This window comes from Lissotriton vulgaris, chromosome 2_1 (assembly GCF_964263255.1).
Source record: "Lissotriton vulgaris chromosome 2_1, aLisVul1.2, whole genome shotgun sequence".
In the NCBI taxonomy this organism is placed as follows: Eukaryota; Metazoa; Chordata; class Amphibia; order Caudata; family Salamandridae; genus Lissotriton; species Lissotriton vulgaris.
In genome coordinates this window covers 542,910,501-542,931,374 of record NC_141687.1, presented here as the reverse complement: position 1 = coordinate 542,931,374, position 20,874 = coordinate 542,910,501, and the positions used below count along the sequence as shown (strand labels likewise).

At 44.7% G+C, this 20,874-nt stretch overlaps 1 protein-coding gene across 1 annotated transcript in view; it reads left to right on the top strand.

The window, feature by feature from the left end:
* Window positions 1–20,874, top strand: part of UBE2G2 (ubiquitin conjugating enzyme E2 G2) — a 401,614-nt gene that overhangs the window by 247,927 nt on the left and 132,813 nt on the right. The window contains exon 4 of the mRNA XM_086955512.1: window positions 2,029–2,147. Within this exon, the coding sequence (XP_086811638.1) occupies window positions 2,029–2,147 (119 nt within the window). The remainder of the gene's footprint in view (window positions 1–2,028; window positions 2,148–20,874) is intronic.

The following is a 20,874-nucleotide window of genomic DNA, read 5'->3' as shown; positions in this document are numbered from 1 at the left end:
CACAGACCAAGGAATTTCAAGGTACGGTTGAACTTTTACCTTGGTATAGCCATTCATTAGAGGCCATGCATGTTTTCTTTTTGAAAAGTTATCTTTATCCAAAAGAATTAATAAATGTTTTGTTATATTATAGATAACCTTTTTGAATGAATTCGAAGTTGGCATTTCCCAGACCGAGTTCAGAGTCATCTAATGACGTGAATACATATTTCCACACCTGGGCTTTCCAATTTATATTTATTTCCCGCCAAATAATTTGGACATTTGATTTACAGTATACGTGTTTATGCTTTTCCACACTTTAATAAGTTGTCTGATGGCGCTAGCATTATATTGTCTTGTTGCGAATTTCTACTGCACACCCCACAAGCCAAATCCTGTTGGTGTGAAGCACTCAATAGGAAAAGAAACCTTTTTTATTGTCTTACTTGACAGCACAGCTGTCGGCAGACAATTGTGTGAGCATCACTAGAGGGGCCTTGGCTCCACGTGGGAGCCAGGAGTACATGTCTTGATTGGACAGAAGTTGTGCGCTTTCACAAAAAATGCTTGCACTCCTCACAGCTGTGGTCATTTTGTTTATTTTTCCAGCTGGCTGAGATTGAACTTTCAGGGGCGCACGCATGACATGGAAATGATATAAAAGTGTCTACATAACTAGACAGAGTATGGTGTTGGTCTTTCTTTGCAGAGGCATAGATGTGAGGAGGGCAGTATTTAACCTACATGGATTTTTAGGTCTGGCTTTACAGCCCACATGCACCCAACCTTTTAACCTACACTAGTATTATTTTACAGTACTTTGTGTTCACACAAATACTTATTAATTCCTTTGCTATTTATCTGTAATGCTTCACGTTATGATACAACATTCCTTTAAAGCCAGACTTATGGGCAATGCCAGTGCTTGTATTTCAGTTGCTTTGCTTGCCTGTTGCTAGTTGAAAAATGTATTTTAACAGTAAGAAAAGGGTGGTTTTAGTCTTTTGTAATGGTAAAGCCTGTCCCTACTCCCCAAACCACAGATTTGGAGCAAACATATTTTCGAAAGCAGTGTAGACAAAGAAAAGGGTTTGCATTGATGGACAGGAAGATGTGGCGCTCATGCGTGTATGACTAGTAAGTAAATCTGAAAATACACTTGTATCACGGTGCAAACAGGTCAGGGGAAAACAAACCCAAAGCTAACAACCCCTGCAGAGGTATAGGAGACCTATGCCAAACATATAAGAACAGAGTCCTGTGCACACGTTTTGTAGGAAAATAGGTTCTGGTGTCAGAACCCCACCGTAAGGACAATGTTCATTTGAATAAATGAGGGTCAAACTCCAGGTTTTGCATGTGAAAGTTTTATCATTCTAACTTGATCAGTAAAATAAATGGTCGTCAGCCGACACGTGTTTCGTCACACCGTGTACTTGATGTGACTCATCAGGGCTGTCAAAATCTTGTGTAGACAAGAAGTCGCAACAGTGGAAAATATCCAAACCGGCTGCTTGCTTAGTGTTGGAAAAAAGGCGATGTCCGTTCCCTGCTCGGGGTGGAAGGGTAAATAATGGACGGAAACCCAGAGCCAGAAGCGACCACATCCGTGCACACACTCGTGCGGCCATCTGTTGAAGATTACAGGACCCTGCCTTTGATTCGGGACGTATCCGTCCATTATTTACCTGGAGTTTGACCCTCATTTATTCAAATGAACATTGTCCTTACGGCGGGGTTCTGACACCAGAACCTATTTTCCTACAAAACGTGTGCATATTTTCGAAAGCAGTAGCAGCTACATCCATCTTGTCTGCTAGGTTTCTAAGCTTGAAGGTTGCTGCGTACATTTCCAGAATCTTTTTCAGGGGAAGCAAAGAACCTTAATGCTGATCTGGATGCCACTCAGTCCCCATTGAAGCCATATCAATCAAAGAGTTGACGCTGATTTAATGGGACACGGAGTGACTTTTTTGTTGACATTGCTCTTTTGATGAGCTTGAGTAGGCCAGCTGGGTAGTTGATGTTCTCTCCTTTCAATTATAGGGGCCCCGAAGACACTTGCTTTGAATGTGGCGTTTTCCCTGCAATTCTCAGCTTTCCGCTGGACTATCCACTGAGCCCTCCTAAAATGAGATTTACATGTGAGATGTTTCATCCAAACAGTAAGTACCAAAACACACATACACTGCATATATTTATTTGTTATTGATGTAGAAGTCATGGCTGTCCATTTTAATCTTGAGTGGAGCTTCCGTTTTACATCGGGACACACATAACTGTATGTCATCAAAGGAGCAGGCAAAATCGATGGAGTGTGGGCTGCATGCTCTTTATTTTTATACGTTTGGACTGATACTCGTGGAAAATGAACCTGCTGTTTTTATCCAATTGTCCAATCAAAATGAGTAATTTCTGTAGTGTTTTCAAAGCCTGGCTAGTTGCTATGTACCGTTTTACTTAACTAGATTGTAGTGAAGTACAGCTTCCAGGACATGTAATGAGTATTGATCAGGCACATAAGACAGATAGACACGATCATCCATGTTTACTGTCTGCTTGAACCTCTGATGGATGTAGTGAAGTTTGCTTATTAACTGCTATTTATATTGGGTTTGAAATTCTGGCAGTGCACTAATAATATCCTTCGATGTACACCTTCATCTGATCCAGATTTCGGGTCAGATCTAGATTTCAGCATGCAGTATTCTGTCTTACAGGGCAGCAGCGAACATTACATCCACCACCCTGACCGACTATCGTCAGCTAAATTTAGAGATCACCACTATCCCAGCGATTATCTTTGTACTTTGACTGGAAATGCCATCATGGTGGAACTTATTCAGATACAAAAAGTTTGATATAGGACCACTCTTGGTTTTGGAAGCAGACCACCACACTTTACCAAACCCTTTGTTTTCTATAAACAAACTCCCAAAGTGGTTGTTTTTTACTGAAAAACAAAAAAACCTAATAATCCTCCACACCCTGGGTTTTTCTTTTCCCCTGAGTGTGGGGCATTATTTGCTTTTTTCTTCCTTTCAGCCAGGTTTAATCTGGCAGTGACAGAAAATAAAAAAATAAAAAGGACATCACACCATAATTAAGGTGGGTGGTGTAAAGCCTTTCCTCCAACAGACACTTTTTTTTGGCTGTCAAAGGAAGCTTTACCCTGAAAGAGCCCATAGGTGCTCCTTCAAAGAAGAAGGTCTATGTAGGGTGGGTGGACAGTCATTTGGGAGGACAGGGTACTCCATCACGTTTGCAAAGGAGTATACTGGCCGTAAAACTATAAACTTCCCCGTAGTTTGCACCATGCTGAAAAGTAAATATGACATACTATACTAGTTACCATCCTTCCTTCGATTGTAAGAAATCCTTCCACATCAACAGTTCGGCACTCCAAGCGCCTAGAAAAGAGATCCAGAGGGAGATCTGTAATTAGTTAAGATGTAATCAGTTGTCATGCTGATCTTTTTAAAAAAAATAAAAAAATTGAATTTTATGGCAGTGGATGATTACTGGGTACATAGAAAAGAAAAAGAGTCACAGTTACATCACCATTGAATAATTCATCACAGAGAAAAACATAATCAGCATTATAAAAAACCTTGCACTTCTGATATAAACAGAGCTAATTTCGGACAATAAAAAAGCATGTGGGCTAGATCGGAAGCCTTACATCCACAAAGACTACAATTAGTACCTTTTAATGCTTTCCATTTCGCCAGTTTAGATGGTGTATAATACAGATCAAAAACGGACATAAAGTGCTGGCTTTTAAATGACCCATTAAACAAAACAATACTAGCCATTTTTTGAGATCTGGGTATGTCCACTTGCTTTATTCCAAGATATCTACGCCATTTATCAGCATAGACCTCGAAATCATCTTTAATTCTGTTAAGCATCAGTTGATATATCGTGCCAAATCTACTTTTTCTCCTGCAGCTTTCCAGCACCTCAATTTTACTCATGGAACTGGTATTTTGCAGATTTTTTGATTCTAGAAAGCTACGGATTTGAAGATATTTAAAGAAATCCCCTCTTGTAAGACTATATCTATCTTGTAAATAAGAATATGATACCAGTTGCCCATTCTGATATAGATCACCGAATGAACAGATTTTGAGATCGTACCACCTCTGCCTAACAGAATCCCTAAAGATTTCAGGAAGTCGAGGGTTCATCAAAAAAGGCGTATAATAATTCCATTTTATACAAAAACAAAATCTTTTATTAAATTGTTTCCAAATTTCCCACGCCGAGATCAAAACTTTAAACTTGTTTTTTTTATAGTAACTCGGTTCTATAAACCTGAGCAAACATAGTCGAGCTTCAGCTCCAAGTAGCATTCCGTAAATTGAGGGTGTCATAGCGTCCTCCAGCTTAAAATCCGGAAAAATTAAGATACCCATAGTTTTTAGAAAAATTGCCCAATTATATAAGCGAAAATTCGGAAACCCTAGCCCTCCTCTAGTTTTTGGCATTACACACCATTTAAAGGATCTTCTAGCTTTCCGGAAGCCCAATAGGAACCTAGAGACAGTTCTATCTAATTTATTTTAAAAAACCGAGGGAACAAAAGTGGTATGGTGCGAAATAAATACAGGAATTTAGGAAATATAATCATTTTAACAGCATTTGTACGGCCATATAAATTTAAATTATTCAGCCTCTCAAGGGTTCGATTAACAGAGAACAGTAATTGATCTGTGTTAAGCCTAACAAGATCTTCCACTTTAGCTGAAATTGTCACGCCAAGATAAGAGGCTGTAGAAGCAAATACTATACCATCCGGTCTGCCTACATCCGAATGTATTACATGGGTTTTCGTAATGTTTAATTTATTTTCAGATAGTTCCCCGAATTCTTGAGCAAGTTCTCTAATTTTAGGTAAGGCAGATGGAACATCTGTCGTAATAATCGCAACGTCGTCCGCATAGGCGAAAACCTTATAGTCTATTTGATGTAATACAACCGGAGGGATCCCACTTTCTTTTGTCAATCTGTTTAAATAAGGTTCGATATAAAACGCGAACAACAAGGGGGAACAAGGACACCCTTGCCTTGTCCCCCTTGTGATCGGAAAAGGGTCAGACGATCAGTAGCTATCCGAATTACTGCTTGAGGATTAGTGTATAATGCCTGCACAGCACAGATAAATTCCCTTGGAAGCCCTTTCCAGACCAAAACAGACCACAGGAACCCCCAGTCGACCCGATCAAAAGCTTTTTCAGCGTCCAAGAGAACTAAGCCGACTGGGGATCCCGCGAGCCTGCACCCAATCTAATAGAGTAATAATCCGCTTAACGTGATCAGTAGTATCCTGTTTTTTTATGAAGCCGTGCTGGATCTTGGAAACTACCGTTGGCATTATGTCTTCCAGTCTGTTAGCTAGTATTTTGGAGAAAATTTTGCTATCTGATGTTATGAGGGATATCGGCCTATAAGATCCTAGTTCCTATCCATTTTTCCCTTTCTTCTTTAAGATCACTATAGTAGCCAGGGACCAGGATATTGGTGAATATTCTTGAAAAGCTTGTTGAAAGATCTTGAGTAACTCGGGTTTGAGCGTATTTCGGAAGACACCGTAAAATTCCAAGGGAATCATATCTGGCCCCATTGTTTTGCCTGAAGCTAACCCCAGAATAGCAGCTTCAATTTCATCCCAGGTAATTGGGGCACCCAAGAGTATACTATCTGCATCGGCAATTGGGGAATTATCAATATTCATCAAGTAGTCCAATGGATCCCTATTTTCGGTACCAGCATTATCCGATTTATTATATAGTAATTTATAAAAAACACTGAAAGCTTTTAATATCTCGGCTTGGGTTTCTTGAACTGCACCTTCTAAGTCAACAATTTTTGTTATATCGTTCATAACAGCTTTGTGTCTTAGCCTTTGGGCTAAGATTTTACCAGTCTGCTCATTAAATTCATAACATTCTGCCTTGTGTTGTTTGTATTTAATAGCAACCTGATCAGCTAAGTAGGCGTATAAAACAGCCCGTTCAATGGTTAAGAGATATGGAGCTTCCTCAATTCCCTGACCACATCTAATATTAGTAACTAGTTGCAGTTCGGCCTGCCTGACTTTATCGGATTTGCAAGTAAATTCCTCCTTGGTTTTCCTACGCCGAAAATTGGAATAGCTAATGGTTTCCCCCTTATGACTGACTTAAAAGTATCCCAAACTGTTTGAATTGAGGCTGTACCATTATCACGCGAAAAAAAATTCCGATGTGGTGATGAGAAAAAAGTGTAACCAGGGTCAGTAGGTTGACATTTATTCCAAGCATCAAATAACCTATTTCCTAATACTAGAGCTCGCAGAGCTCTATACGTCCTGACCTTCCGACCTTTATATCTCCCATTTGGCAGGTGAAGTTCTAACACATTTTCCAACCCCTTGTCTCATATGTATCGCGATACCTCTTTTTACCCCTGTCTGCTTTGAGCAGACTAGAAGATCGAGCCCCAGACTATGCAATATATTCCGTTTACCCCAAGAAATATGTGTCTCTTGTAAACACAACATATAAATCTGTAGAAGCTGAATTAATTTACGCAAGATCCCCATTTTCTTTGGGTCATTAAGGCCATTAATATTTAGTGTGCATATTTTAATTTTGTGTCATGCTGATCAATGTTAATGATCGATCATCCAATCTGTGATTGACATTGCATGCCTTTTTAACACTTCTTTATCATGAACATTTTCTCTATTCAAAAAAATGCATGTAATTTTTTGTTGTTGATGTCTGACATACTTGTTGGTGTGAAGCAGGATTCCTTAAAATAAAGAAAGCACAGTTGGAAGTTTGTACAAGAGGTTCTGTAGGAAGGAGTTAAGATTGATATCTGGAGCTGCCAAAGACTGTAAAAGTAACACATACCTGAGGCAATCAAAAAATTGTACTGTAGAGTGTAGCAGAACAGGATATGTGCCATAAATCGACTGATGTCCCATTTCGCACACACTTGTCGTTCCTCCGGGGTTCTTAATCCCTCTATTAATGGTGGGGAAACTGCTGTGTTTTTTAGATCAGAGCCTTATTCGGCACTGCCGTTGGAAACTCCTTGTTGGCTCTTATTTTCCCCAGATTCGCAGACTTTAATGCTGCAGAAGTCCTACTCCGTGTACACTCTGACATTGACGTTTCCTGCCCAGGGCCACCATGCGAGACATGGCGATCCTAACCAGAAAAAGTCCTCCAGCACTAAGAGAAACAGCATACAGTCATTGCAATTTTGTTTTAACCCTATTTCGAGGGACTGTTTTTCAGAAACAAAAGTAGTGCCAAACGGGGTGTAATGACATGAAAACCTGCCCATCATTAATTTGTCACCGAAAGTGCTCCCACTATATCATGGTAAGACTTTAAGCAAAATGACCGCCAGGGGGGGGGGGGGTATGGGCTTTGGGGGCAACTCTCGTTGGTTACACCATTCAATCAGAGCAAGTTTCAGTTAAAATTTGATATCTTGAAATCCAGTCCTAATCAGAAGGCCAAGGTTAAGTCCTACCACCATATGGTGACTGCACATTGTCACAGTAGAGCACTAGTGCTAGTTACCTCAATAGGATCTGGTTTCCAGTGTCATATTTGAAAGTAGGTGTATGCCTCCTATTTAGCAATAAGTAACCTTTACTTCCAAATTCTACTGCTATCCTCACTATCCCTTCTGCAACCTCTCTAATTATTATTGTGTCAAAAGTATTTACAAGTTTTAAAATACATATATATATTTGTCTGCAGGGTTGAGGCTTGCTTCATCATATGCAAATGTTTTCAGGCATCAGTAAGGATCAGTGTGAGATATTATATCTTCTGAACATTAATCTTCACCCACAATTTGTGGATGGTTACTATATATCGATGATGTTGTAATATGATATAACAGACACTAATTTGAAGTCAATATCACAGTTATGTTAACGCAAATCTGCTTCAACATGACTTTTAGTCAATCCAAGATGGCCACTGGAAGGTTGAGCAACTAATATGCTTTCTGGCTTGGGATCCCTTTTAAGTGAATATCTTTGTTTTTAGCCTGCCACAGATACCCTACCATGGCAGCAGTACCTGCCCTTACTTTTCTGTGCACCTTGATCATCCTGCTATATGAGCAGTGCCCATTTTCAACAGTTCACAGCTACCTCAAAGCTACAGTCTGGCCCCTGGATACGCCAAGGTGAACACTTGAAGCACGCTACAACGAAAGACGCCACGCGGTGGAGCCGGCCGAAATCCACTCTAAAAATTTCAACTATACTGGGCTACACTACCTGAGTGATTTGATATTGAAAATACAGTGCTCTTCATTATATGAGAATAAAACACCTGAAGAAGTAAGGGAGATTTACTTGAAGATACCCAGTATCAATTGGACTGGACAGAAGGATAGATTCCTACATTTTAACATTGTAAGAAGAGCTTTCTTTATTTGCCCTGAAGAAGTCCGTGGAGGACGAAACGCGTTTGCTACAGTGCGTTGTGAAAACTAAATAAAGATTGAACTTCAAAAATAACATCATTGATTCTGCTATTGAATGTTTCACTATTGTGATTTACAAATTATGGTCACTATTGTATATTTTTGAAAAAGAAATTTGTGTGCTGGATCAATATTGGTTCAAATTGAAAGTTGGGACAATTGGTTGTCCTTGGAGATTTAGGGGACATAAAATCTCCGATCCGTGGCACCAACAAGACTAAATACGGCAGCACTTAGGATAGGTGCAATTGTGCTTAGACCCCTTTCCCCAGTTCTTTTGTTTTCAACAGATACCCTACCATGGCAGCAGTACCTGCCCGTACTTTTCTGTGCACCTTGATTATCCTGCAAATCTGAGCAGTGCCCATTCCCAACAGTTCACAGCTACCTCAAAGCTACAGTCTGGCCCCTGGATACTCCAAGGTGAACACTTGAGGCAGATCCCATTGGTCTGCAGGCGGGTTTCACCTTTTCTGACACATGACCAGGTGGGGTTGGCTGAAATCGCAGCTGCCATCGCATCACAACCCTCCTTGCCCGCCTGAGATCTGTTACCGATTGACGGTAAGGAAGGAGTCCGTCATTCTAGGAGAAGGTGTGGGAGTCCGGCTGGTTATCACCGACTCTATTGTGGCTGAACACCACAGAATCATCATAGCGCCAGCACTTCGCAACAGTGCTGCTGGTTTTCACCGGACGGTCGCTTAGCACCCCCTCCCACCCAAGATTTGGGGCTGATCGGCGGTGTAGGAAGGAGTTGCCATCTTAGGAAAGTAGGCTCGATGGTCAGCCTGGCCATCACTCAACACTTATCCTATCACTGTTGATCCCCACAGTTTCACCTCAGCACCACTCTCCTGTCGGTTGTTGTCTATCACAGTGCCATTACCGAGCATTGTGCTTGCGAGCCTCTCGTCATGGGACCTTGCTGTCACCGAGACTCCGAAGCAGTACTTTGTTACACCATTCCTCTTTCGGGGGTAAATACCGGAGGTGTGGTGTTGCAGAGTGTTGCGCTCACAAGCCTCTCCTCATGGGTCCAGTTTCAGACTCATAGACCCCAAAGTAGCGCTTTGTAGCACCGGACCACCTCGCTCCTGCAGGAACACTGAACGTTGGACAAGACATGACCTGCCTGCCCTGCATGGAGCATTGGTTTATGTGGTGGGTAATAACACTGCTGGGTCCGACTAAAGCCCTTCACAAATGCGCCTGATGCTGCTGAGTTGTCTGGGGCCCTAGGGTATAACAGGGATCTCACTGGGCTGTGACTCACCATCCATTTTAGGGTTTGCTCTATCCCTTTCCAAAGACGAGGGTCTCTCTTCTAAGATGGCAGTAAGAGTAACATAAATAGGACTGCTAACTTGCAGTTTCACTGAAAGTAAAAAAAGACTCTATCCTTAATCATAAGACTAGAACCCCCTGAGCCTCTAGGAGCGACCATCTTGGAATGATGCCAGTTTGATTCCCTGCTCTTACTAGAACAACTTATAATTCTCGCTAACAATGCAGCCCTGCCTAAGCCTCTCTCGCTGCTACTCCTTGCCATGCTCATCAAAAGTAAAAGGTTAATTAAGAACCCATAACTGATGTTCCTTTCACAGTTGCCCGAAAGTAAAAAAATAAAATAAAATAAAAAGTTTGTTCTTTGGAAAATGGACCACCTTTCTCCACCCCCTCCCACTCATGATGACACCCACAAACTAAAAAGTGACACAAGACTCGTCCCTTCCCAAACCCATAAACTGAAAGAGGACTCCCCTCTACCAAAAGCCTCCATCTGGAAAATACTAAGAAGACTCCCATCTTTGAATGGAGCTCTGGCTTGTTACCGTCTACCGGAATCATGATCCATCTCGCTATCTGTCCCCGAACTGAACCTCACCCTCCCCCAGCCATAGCTTCTTCAGTCTCATTAACTGCAGTTCCATCGCATTGATCTCTTGCTACAATGGTTCCTCCTCATTTGCATAATGTTACCGTTTTTCCCCAGTCCCAAAGTCCTAGCTCTCTTTTTCGGAGTAACTCACAATTTCTGATGGATACATCTGCCTGTGGATTCCTTACCTTTTGAATTTACCCCTGCAACAGCATTCTACTGAAACCTTTTCATAGCTCTCCCACATCGACAAGGACGTCACAGTAGCACGGCTCCGCTCGCAATTCGGTATGACAGCACTGGAGCCATAAGAAGAACTCTTCGGCGTGCTGACGTCAGTTCCCTTTTTTCCACTCCGTCGACTCATAATGGTTTTTCTGGGACTCTCCATTTCTTTCTAGGTAGTTACATTGTTACAGTTACGATCTGTAGTTGTAGCACTGTGTTGGCTACACAAAAGAAGTCCTTGTAGGGAATGTGGGGGTCATATGTCCATCAAGGACCCCCATAAAGATTGCCTTTGGTGCCTGTCGTTGGATCACGACGTCAAAGTATGTTCATCTTGTCGAAGGATTAATCCGAAGGCACTTAAGGAAAGGGAGGCAAATTTATTTATGACCCAGGGTAGGAAGAGATCCAAGTCGAAGTAGACGACTCCGCCTATCTCGAGGTGATTGAAAAAGCATAAGAAGATGCTACGTCATGGGTCCAGGTGTCGTTTTTCGAAAGGCAAGTCTTCATGGTCGGCTTTTCCGGTCCAGCGGCGTCATGGTAAAGATGGCTCCTATCCTTCTGTGCAAGCGGCTCCTGTCCATTCTCAGGCGCCAAAAGATTCGCCGGCACCCAGGGAGGCGTCTACTGCAGCTCCAGCATCACGTGGTCCGCCTCCGGTGTCCCTTGCGCCGCTGCCTTGGTTGGATCCAGACCAGGCACCTCCGGATCCATACCCACCTTTTCCGGGTCCAGGTGCGGATTGGTCGCATTTTCCAAATGCGATGTTTGGCATGTTTGCCAAAGCGGCTAACCCAGCCGGCTCGCCAGCTGGCACTGTGCGTCTGCTCTCGTGTAATTTGGGCATCCCCCAGCACTATGCCTAGGCACCATTTGTGTTCTTCATGCCGATGACCATGTCATGGCATCTCCCAGCGCTGAGATTCTCGATGTCGATCCCGCAATTTTCTCTGGCGCCTTCTGGTTTTGGGCCAACGCCATCCTGGCTTCGTGTGGCGCTGTTGGCTGCTAATGAGGGACCTCCTTCAATGCCAGCTCCGATTTTGCTAGCGCTGCGCATGGCGCGGCCGACGCGATTCCAAAGATGCGTTCCAGGCGGGAGGCTCAGAGGCTGCTGGAAGAAGAGGAGTTCCAGGAACAGCAGGAGCATGCTGAGGAGGGGGAACTCTTTGACTCTGTGAATGACTTCGAGGGACTACAGGAGGCCAGTAGTTTGGACACTTCTCCAGAATGGGAACTTTATTCCCCTAAGACTCTGCTTTCTCAGGACATGACTCCATATCAAACTGACCTTTTGGATCTGCAGTTACCCACGGCAGAGATCAGGTCCAACATTTTGACTGTTGTTTTGCACTCTCCTTCAGTTGTATAGCCTTTGCTCCCATTCAATGAGGCTCTGATGGAGCGGATTTCGGAAGTGTGGCAAAAGCCTATGTCTGCCCCTGCAGTATCCAGAACTGTGGCACGAAGCTATAAGGCTGCTGCAGAATTTTGGCAAGATGCTATAAGGCTGCTCCTGGTGGTCCGGCCTTTTAAACCTCCCACCCTTCACCAGAAAGCTTGGTGGTTCAGGCTTCATGTTTTGTCCAAACAGTCAAAAGGATACTTCCCTTCCACCCGGGGATAGGGATTCCAAAAAGCTGGAGCAGTCAGCAAAAAAAGTATTCTCTTCGGCAAGCATGGCCCTAAAATCTACAAATGCCACAAGCTTGTTGGGTAGATATATCCACGCTTTGTTGGACACAGCCATAGAGGTGGCTCCTAAGCTGCTCGAAGATGTTCGAGGTCACTCTCTGGCGGTGTTGACTGATACACAAGGGTCTGTATACAGCAGACTCAGTGGCACTCAGAAGGCACACCTGGTTAAGAAGGTCTGGATTTTCTCCAGATGTGCAAGCCACTCTGCCTGATCTTCCTTTTGATGGTCCAGGCTCTTTGGGACAAAAACGGATTCTGCTCTGTAACGTTTCAAAGATAGCAGAGCTATTGCGAGATCCATAGGCTTTCATTCCCAGCCTAGGGCTTATGGTTACAGAAGATTTTGTGGATTTGGGAAGGCAGCTTCTTTTTGAGGCCGTCAGCAGCAGCAGTAGAACACCCTGTACAAGTCATATAGAGGGAAGGGAAGAGGCCGTACGTGGGGGCCACCCAGCAGCAGTCCTCTTCTTCCCCCTCTCCTGTTCCCCCCCCCACTGGTTCCACAGGGAAGCAGCTCTAGATCCCCCATCTTGATGCATGCTGGTCCCGTAGGAGGCCGGGTGTCCCATTTTCTACAAAACTGGAAATCTGTTACATCAGATCTTTGGGTTTTAAATCTTGGGGAACATGGGTACACCCTTCATTTCCAGGAGTTTCCTCCTCCTTACCCTCGTCGCCAGGGCTGATTTGGGAGGACCACCTTTTTCTTCTTCAACAGGAGGTTCTGACCTTTTTACAGAAAGGTGCGATAGCGGTGGTTCCGGAGTAGAAAAGGGGTCAGGAGTGTTACTCCTGATATTTCCTGACCCCCTTGAAGGACGGGCGGTTAAGACCGATCCAGGACTTCAAGGTCTTGAATTTTTACTTCAAACAGGAGCATTTCAAGATACCGACCCTAGCTTAGGTTCTACTGATGCTGCAGCAGGAAGACTAGATGGTGTTGATCGATTTGCACTATGTGACTAAAGGATGGAAATGTTGAAATAAGCATCAGAAGTATCTCCGTTTTACTGTAGGATCTCAACACTACCAGTTTGCAGTCCTTCCTTTCGGCCTTACTTCCGCACCTCTGGTCTTCACAAAGGTGATGGCGGTGGTTGCAGCTCATCTCAGAAGGTCGGGTATTCTGATATTCCCCTATCTGGATGACTGGCTGCTCAAAGCGAAGTCACCAGAGTTGATGCTGCATCATCTGCAGATAACGGCTCGGGTGTTGTCCGACTTGGGTTTTTCGATAAATGTGCCCAAGTTTCACCTGGTGTCCTTTCAGCATGCAACCTGTCCATTAGGGCAGTTCTGGACACTACTGTGAGTCACGCCTTCCCGTCTCCTCAGAGGATTATAGACTTCCAGGTTATGATTACATTACTTCATCTGGTCAGAGGCTGTTCCAGTCCTGAAGGTCTTACGTCTACTCGGTCTGTTCGCTTTCTGCATACTGTTGGTCAACCATGCATACTGGCATACGAGGGAACTTCAGTGGTGCCTCCGCAGTCAGTGGTTTTAACACTACAGAGATCTCAGAGAGGTGATCAGAATCTCCAGAGACACTGCGGCTGATCTGTTATGGTGGAGTGTTTCAGGCAACCTGTCTGAAGGGAAGCTGTTTAAACCTTATTCTCCTGTGGCCACAGTGATATTGGATGCCTCCACACTGGGGTGGGGTTCTCATCTGGGCGATCAATCTTCTAGAATTGTGGGTGATACATTTGGCTCTCAGATCTTTCTTCCCTCCCTTCGCAGTCATATTGTTCTGGTCCTCACTGACAAAACTACCGCAATTTAGTACATCAACAAACAGGGAAGATTAGGGTTGAATCTTCTCTACAGAGAGGCTCTGTGGCTCTGGTCCTGGGCTCAGCACCAACGGATTTAATTTATTGCAAATCATCTGGCCAGAGTGCTGAATGTGTGTGCGGCCAGTCTCAGTCGGCAATACTCGTCCGATCATGAGTGGCGTCTCCATCCAGAGGTGGTCCACCACATTTTCAGGATATGGGGACCTATTTGCCAGTCATGAGAACGCGCTCTGCCCGTAATTCTGCAGTCTCCAGTATCCAATGCGAGGAGCATTGGGGGACGCGTTTCCACTAGATTGGAGTCTTGGGCTTCTGTATGTGTTTTCTCCCTTACCCTTGATTTCATGGGTTCTGAGGAAGATTTGCCAAGACTGGGCCCAAGTCATATTGATCGCACAGGATTGGCCAAGAAGGGCGTGGTACACAGACCTTTTTCACCTCTCATCACACCCGCCGCCCCTTCTCCTCTCAGGGCAGGTCTCCTCTTGTAATCGCAGGAGCAGGTTCTACACTCTCACCTCCAGAGCTTGCACCATCATGCCTGGAGTTTGAAGGGGGCAGCCTGAGTATTAAATCTCTCCCACCGGATATGGTGATGTTATTTTATCCGCCATTTATCTGCTGGTCTTAGTTTTTCACTTTCCTTGGCCAAGTAAAGTTGTACTGTGGCAACTGTTAAGGGTTACTTGTCAGTTTTATCAGCCTTCCTTTATTTGCCGGACCGTCCATCGTTGTTTAAGTCTCCCATAGTTATGAGGTTCATTAAGTAAGGGCCTCACTAATAGATTTCCTCCCACTCCCTTTATTATGCCCAAGGGAGACTTAAATCTGGTTCTTACTTTCCTTATGGGTTCTCCTTTCGAGCCTCTTCATAGTTGTCCATTGAGGCTTCTTACATTTCTGATTGCGATTACCTCTGCCAGGAGGGTAGGTGAGCTTCAGCCTCTTAGTTCTAAGCCTCCTTTTACAACTATCTATGCAGATAAGATGGTGCTTAGGACCAGAGCTGCTTTCCTGCCCAAGGTGGTTACACCTTTTTATCTAGGGCAGTCTATCACTGTACCTACTTTCTATCCTACCCCTCCCTCTTCTTGGGGGGTGGGGAAAGACTTCACCTCCTGCACCCTATAAGGGCAGTCAGATTCTACCTGGACAAAACAAGGACTTAAATCTGGACGATTAGCTCTTCATTGGTTACGTGGGAAGAATGAAGGGCAAAGCTGTCCACAAGAGAATGCTTTCCAGGTGGATCATCTTGTGCATCAAGATCTGCTACGCCTTGGCCAATAAGGACCCACCTGAAGGTATTAAAGCTCATTCTACTAGAGCTGAGTCTTCATCTTCAGCTTTCGCTAGAGGTGTTCCTGTGGTTGACATCTGTAAAGGCAGCAACTTAGGCCTCCCTTCACACTTTCCGTGAAGCATTATTGCTTGGATTCAGAGTTGAGGAGGGACGGCCATTTTGCACGTTCTGTGCTGCTGGACTTTTTGATATAAGTAGGTGGACACCTTCCTCCGGGAAAGGGACTGCTTGGGGATTCAATTCAAAAGGTGAGGAATCAACAGACAGATGTATCCATCAGAAGAATAAGTTACTTACCTTCGGTAACACTTTTTCTGGTGGATACAGTATCTGCCCGTGGATTCCTCTCTGAACCACCCTCCTCCCCTCTGTCTACCTATATATGCTGAACTATTTTTTGGCCATGACATTCTTGTATTTCATTGTCATTTCCATTGTTATGATGCTTGTCACTAGGACATATCTTGTCTTTAGCTTTTCCTTATTTCTTTCGTCTTTCAATCATATGCATGTGTATATTTGTGTATATACTGTATACTGTATATACTTGCGTTATGTTGTCTGTTCACCCATTCGCCTCGAAGGCATAAAAAGAATGGGTGGAACTGACGTCCGCACGCCAACGAGGTCTTCTTATGGCTCCGGTGACGTCATATGGAGTCACAAGCGGAGCCGTGCTACTGGGACGTCCTCGTCGATGTGGCAGAGCTGTGGAAAGTTTTCCTTGAAATGCTGGCGTTGGGGTAAATTCAAAAGGTGAGGAATCCACAGGCAGATTCTGTATCCACCAGATAAAGCATTACCAAAGGTAAGTAACTTGTTCATCTGGTTTTGTAACTGTTTCTTCATTATTGTGCATGTTTATGCTTGTTGTTTTGTGTATAGGCTGCACATGATTTAGCTTTGCCTCTCTCCACCTTACGAATCGGACACTCTACCTATCCCATATACATATGGACTACTAACTTTACTAGGCGCTGTAGAATATATTCCTAGAATTACTTAATGCAAATCTCAAACTGCTCTTGGAATTGAAATGTTGGAACTGATTATATGCTATTATGCCCCATTTTTACTACACTGTAAGTTGTCACATGTCCGCTGTCTTTCTCCCCCCCACCACTTGCGGACACAAGGACATAGCTACTGTATTTGCCCTTGCCTACTCTCCCCTTTGGTCCCCTTCCCCTCTACCGAACATGGATCATATTGAGGCAGGAAAGCTGAACTCCCTGGTATCCTCTATAAGAAATTATTCATTTTTAATTCACTACCCTCCCAACCTTTCCAAAAACGGCATGAGAAATCTCAAACATAAAATCCTCAATCTCAAGAAAGAAACTCTTATAATCGACCCCTACTTCTGCCACACTAAGGGTACCCTATTGAATGACCTCATCTTCTCTACCAATCGACTTGCCTAATGGAGGAAAGTCCTCTCTTCCTCTCCCAATAGCACTATTGGTAAGAAAATTCCACATGTCCACAAACGTACTATTGCACCCTCCACAATATTCAACTGTAATGCCACCATTTCCATCAGTAACAATGGCATCATACTCTTCCAATCCTCTGATCACAATCTGGAACTTTTAAGTGATCTCTTCTCCTACTTCAGGAACACAGTAGACATGACCACTCCCCTGCCCGCCACCTTGATACTCCCCTCTGATTCCTCCCCTTCTGATAACCTCCTTTCTCCCACCCATCCCATCCCCTTTCTCCTCACTTCCCCCGGTTGTCCAACACCTATCCTCGGACACTACCACTGTCCCACACATCCCATCCCCCACTGACAACACCAATGCTACCCCACCTCTTCCCCCATCTGACAACACCTCCTCCCCCATCTGACAACACCTCCTCCCACTCTCTTAAAGCACCCCCACTCCCCCATCAACATGAGCAACTTATCCTCCACCCCTCCTCTATCAACCCTCTGACAATGATCCTCAATAATGCTAGCTCCCCCAACCATTCTGCTATTCTTCTTCACTCCTATGCCTCCCCCAACCAAGAACTTACTACAAACCTTTTCACTGACTCTAAGCTCAGCACTATACAGGCCAAGCTACAATTGATTTGAGCTGACATTCTCTTACTAGCTCTGATCACCTCCAACCTTGAGCACAAATGGTCCTCATACCTAACACAGCTCCAGACCAACAACTCCTTTATCTTTATCTCCAACTACCACTCTGACACTATCCCTGCTTATACAGAAATCTCACTCCCTCACTGGAGATCCACACCCAACCTTAACTACTCCTCCCGACCTAATAGACTAATCAGACAACTTTCAACGATATACTCTGTCTTCTCGACTCCTACAACCCTGCTCCTGTCGTCGCCACACTTCCCGCAACACAAATTGAAACTATTATCACCCACCCTATTAAGACATCCTACCCCAGCACCAGGTTTATTAATAAAACAAACCTCACTCCAGTTCCCATCTCACATACGTCCTCGATTACCTCAAAAACAACACTGAAATGCGCACTACTAAACTGCTGCTCAGCCATGAAACGTGGGGCCGACATAGCTGAGCTCATACTCAATTCGGACCTTCACATCCTCATGTTCACTGAAATCTGGATGAATGAATCCTTTATTCCTATCCTAGACACCCTTGTCCCCCACAGTCCTGACATCATTAGATTAGACTGCTCAGGAGGGGGCTAGCCTGTATATTCAGATCCCCGCTCTCCATGAAACAATCACACACTGCACCTCTTCCCTCTTGTGAATACCTCAGGATAGACATCACCACTACTAACAATTCAAGGTGCTTCCTTCACGCATTTTATCACCCGCTAGGAGAAAACCACACATTCATTGAACAGACCATGGAAATCATCACCACCAACAATGAAGAGCACAACAACCACATTTTCCTTAGTTATTTCAATATCCACTGGAACAATTCCAATGACCTTCTTGAACCTTTTTAAATGTTTCTTCCAGAACCTCAACTTTATCTAAGCCTGCAACAACCAGACCCATATTAAAGTAGCCACCCTAGACTTAATCGTTGCTAAAGACAACACCATACAAATTGAATCCATTCTCTCATGCAATTGGACTGACCACTACTGCATCACCTTCTTCCTAAAAATAAAGTTTATCACTTCAATGGGTCAACCAACAAAAGCCAAACATTGGGTCAGAGACACCCGCAACATTGACTCTCACACAATAACGACTCTCAGCAACGTCATCCTGTAAATATATCCATGACCTCACTGATCATTAATTCAACTCCATGACCAAAAGCATGGATACCCCGGCCCCCAAACAACTTAAAAGAATTATGTAGGAAAGTGCCCTTTTTTGCATGGTTACCTTCCAATTGTTGCCTGTTTGCCTGATACTTGGTGTATTTTGACTTGATGTGCCCTGGGTCCCTGACAATCAGGTTCCCAGGGCCAGTATTCTTTCCCCAAAACTGTACTCACTTTGTACCCACAATTGGCACATCTCTGGCGACAGGTAAGCCCCTTGTAAAAGGTACCATGGGTACCAAGGGCACTGTGACCAGGGAAGGCTTATAAGGGCTGCAGCACCTATTGTGACAACCTTAGAAACTCTGCACCTTGACACCTATATACTGCCATTGCAGGCTGCATGTTTGGGTGCAGAGAAATGTTAAGCCTCGACATGGCATACATCCCTGTGTTTCATGCATGCAATCCACTGTCTGTGGCCTAGGTAAGTCACCCCTCTAGCAGGGTGCACTAGACCACAGTTGAGAGCACCCCTTCATGAGCACTGTACCCCTACAGTGTCCAAGCCCATTCCTAGACATTGTAACCCACTCTGATGCCAGTGTGGGATTTCATGTAAAATGCACTCAGAGGGCATCTTCAAGATACCCCCTGAAAAATAACCAGCCCTGTTTCCTGAATGGCTGCCTTCCTTTTGCCACCACCAGACAGGTTTCTGGACCCCTGGGTAGACGGCCTCTGCTCCCTGGGTCTAGAAACAAAGCCCATGTCATGCCTCCTTCAGGATGGGCTGGCCCATGAAGGGGAAGCTTCAAAGACCTGCTGCCATTGTAAGCTGTCTCTGCCTTTTGCTGCCCCTAGCAACTGGCTCCCACCGGTTCTGACGGGAGAATAGTTGGGAAAACGAAGTTAGGAGGAGCGGTGTGCCCACCTTTGCCAACCCTCAGGTCGGGGAAGTGTGGTGAAGCATCTTGATGATGAGGGGGCCCAGCCAATTAGAGAGCGGCTCATGCCCCCCTCCCACTGGAGGGTGGCATAATAGGTAGTGTACTTACCCCCAAGATAGGCACCTATTGGTCCTGACCTGCACACCCCTGTAAATGCCCCTTAATTTAGTATTCAGGGGCGACCCTGAACCGTGCCTCTTCAGAATCGATGAAGAAATAACTGAAGATCCATGCTGACCCAGGAGGATGAGGTCACCAACTGCTTTCACCCCAGGCCTACCGGCCTGTCCCGACTCTGACCTGCCTACACCTAAACCCTGGTGTGTTTAGCAGCCAACAGCCCCCAGAACCCGGAGGACCTGTCTTGCCTTCATCTCAAAGATTCTGTCTCCCTTGAACACCGAATTTGCTCAACCAAAGACTCCAACACAGAACCCAGACCCATGCGGCTCTGCCGTTCTGCACCACTCTGCACCAGATGCCCACGGCCCGAGTTTGAGTGGCCCAACACCAGAAAGAGGTCTCCCCAGTGATACTGACCTGGGATCTGGTGATCCCTGACCTACCTTGAGCTTCAAGTCGACACCTGCAGGCTCAACCTGAGGGGCCCCCCGACCACAACCGGAGCTGATAAGAAGATCCGGCGCCTAAAGACACCCCTGCACCCAACGCCCTACAGCCTTGGGTGGCCCAACCGATGGTTTCCAGGCTTCCTCAAGACTCCAACTTACCTCTCCTGCTGGTGGTCTCCCTCAGGAAGGCCTTTTGAACGAGCATGTGCTATCTTTTTTGAACGGGAGATCTCCACTGCAAACAACAGGGCTCCTAATGTTTTCTTCAAACTCTGCATCCGGCTGCCTCCGTGCCGCTGGGAGGTGCAGCTCCTGTGCTGATTGTTGCCCCTGCAGTGCTGATCATAACCCCAGGAGCTTTGGTCCCACAACCGAGCCGATTGGCCTTCTCGTAAGAAGCCCCTGACCGAAGGCCCTCTAGCATCATTGGCTAACATTGAGCCCCTGCACTCTTCACCCGGCTGCCCTAGTACCACTGTTGGTGCAATTTGTGTGCCTACCTGAACCATGGGGAACCTTGGTTATAACCCCTAAAAGCTATTCTTACAGGTAGTCAACTGCAAACCGATAACCTTCTTTCCTCCCATAGGAACCAATGTTATAAGTTTTGTTCCAAGAATGTTTTGTGTTGAACTGACACTTTGTATGAAAGCCAAATTAACTTTATTTGACTCAAAACAAATCAAATCAAAACAAGCTTTATTCGATTTTCAACATCAAAAAAACTG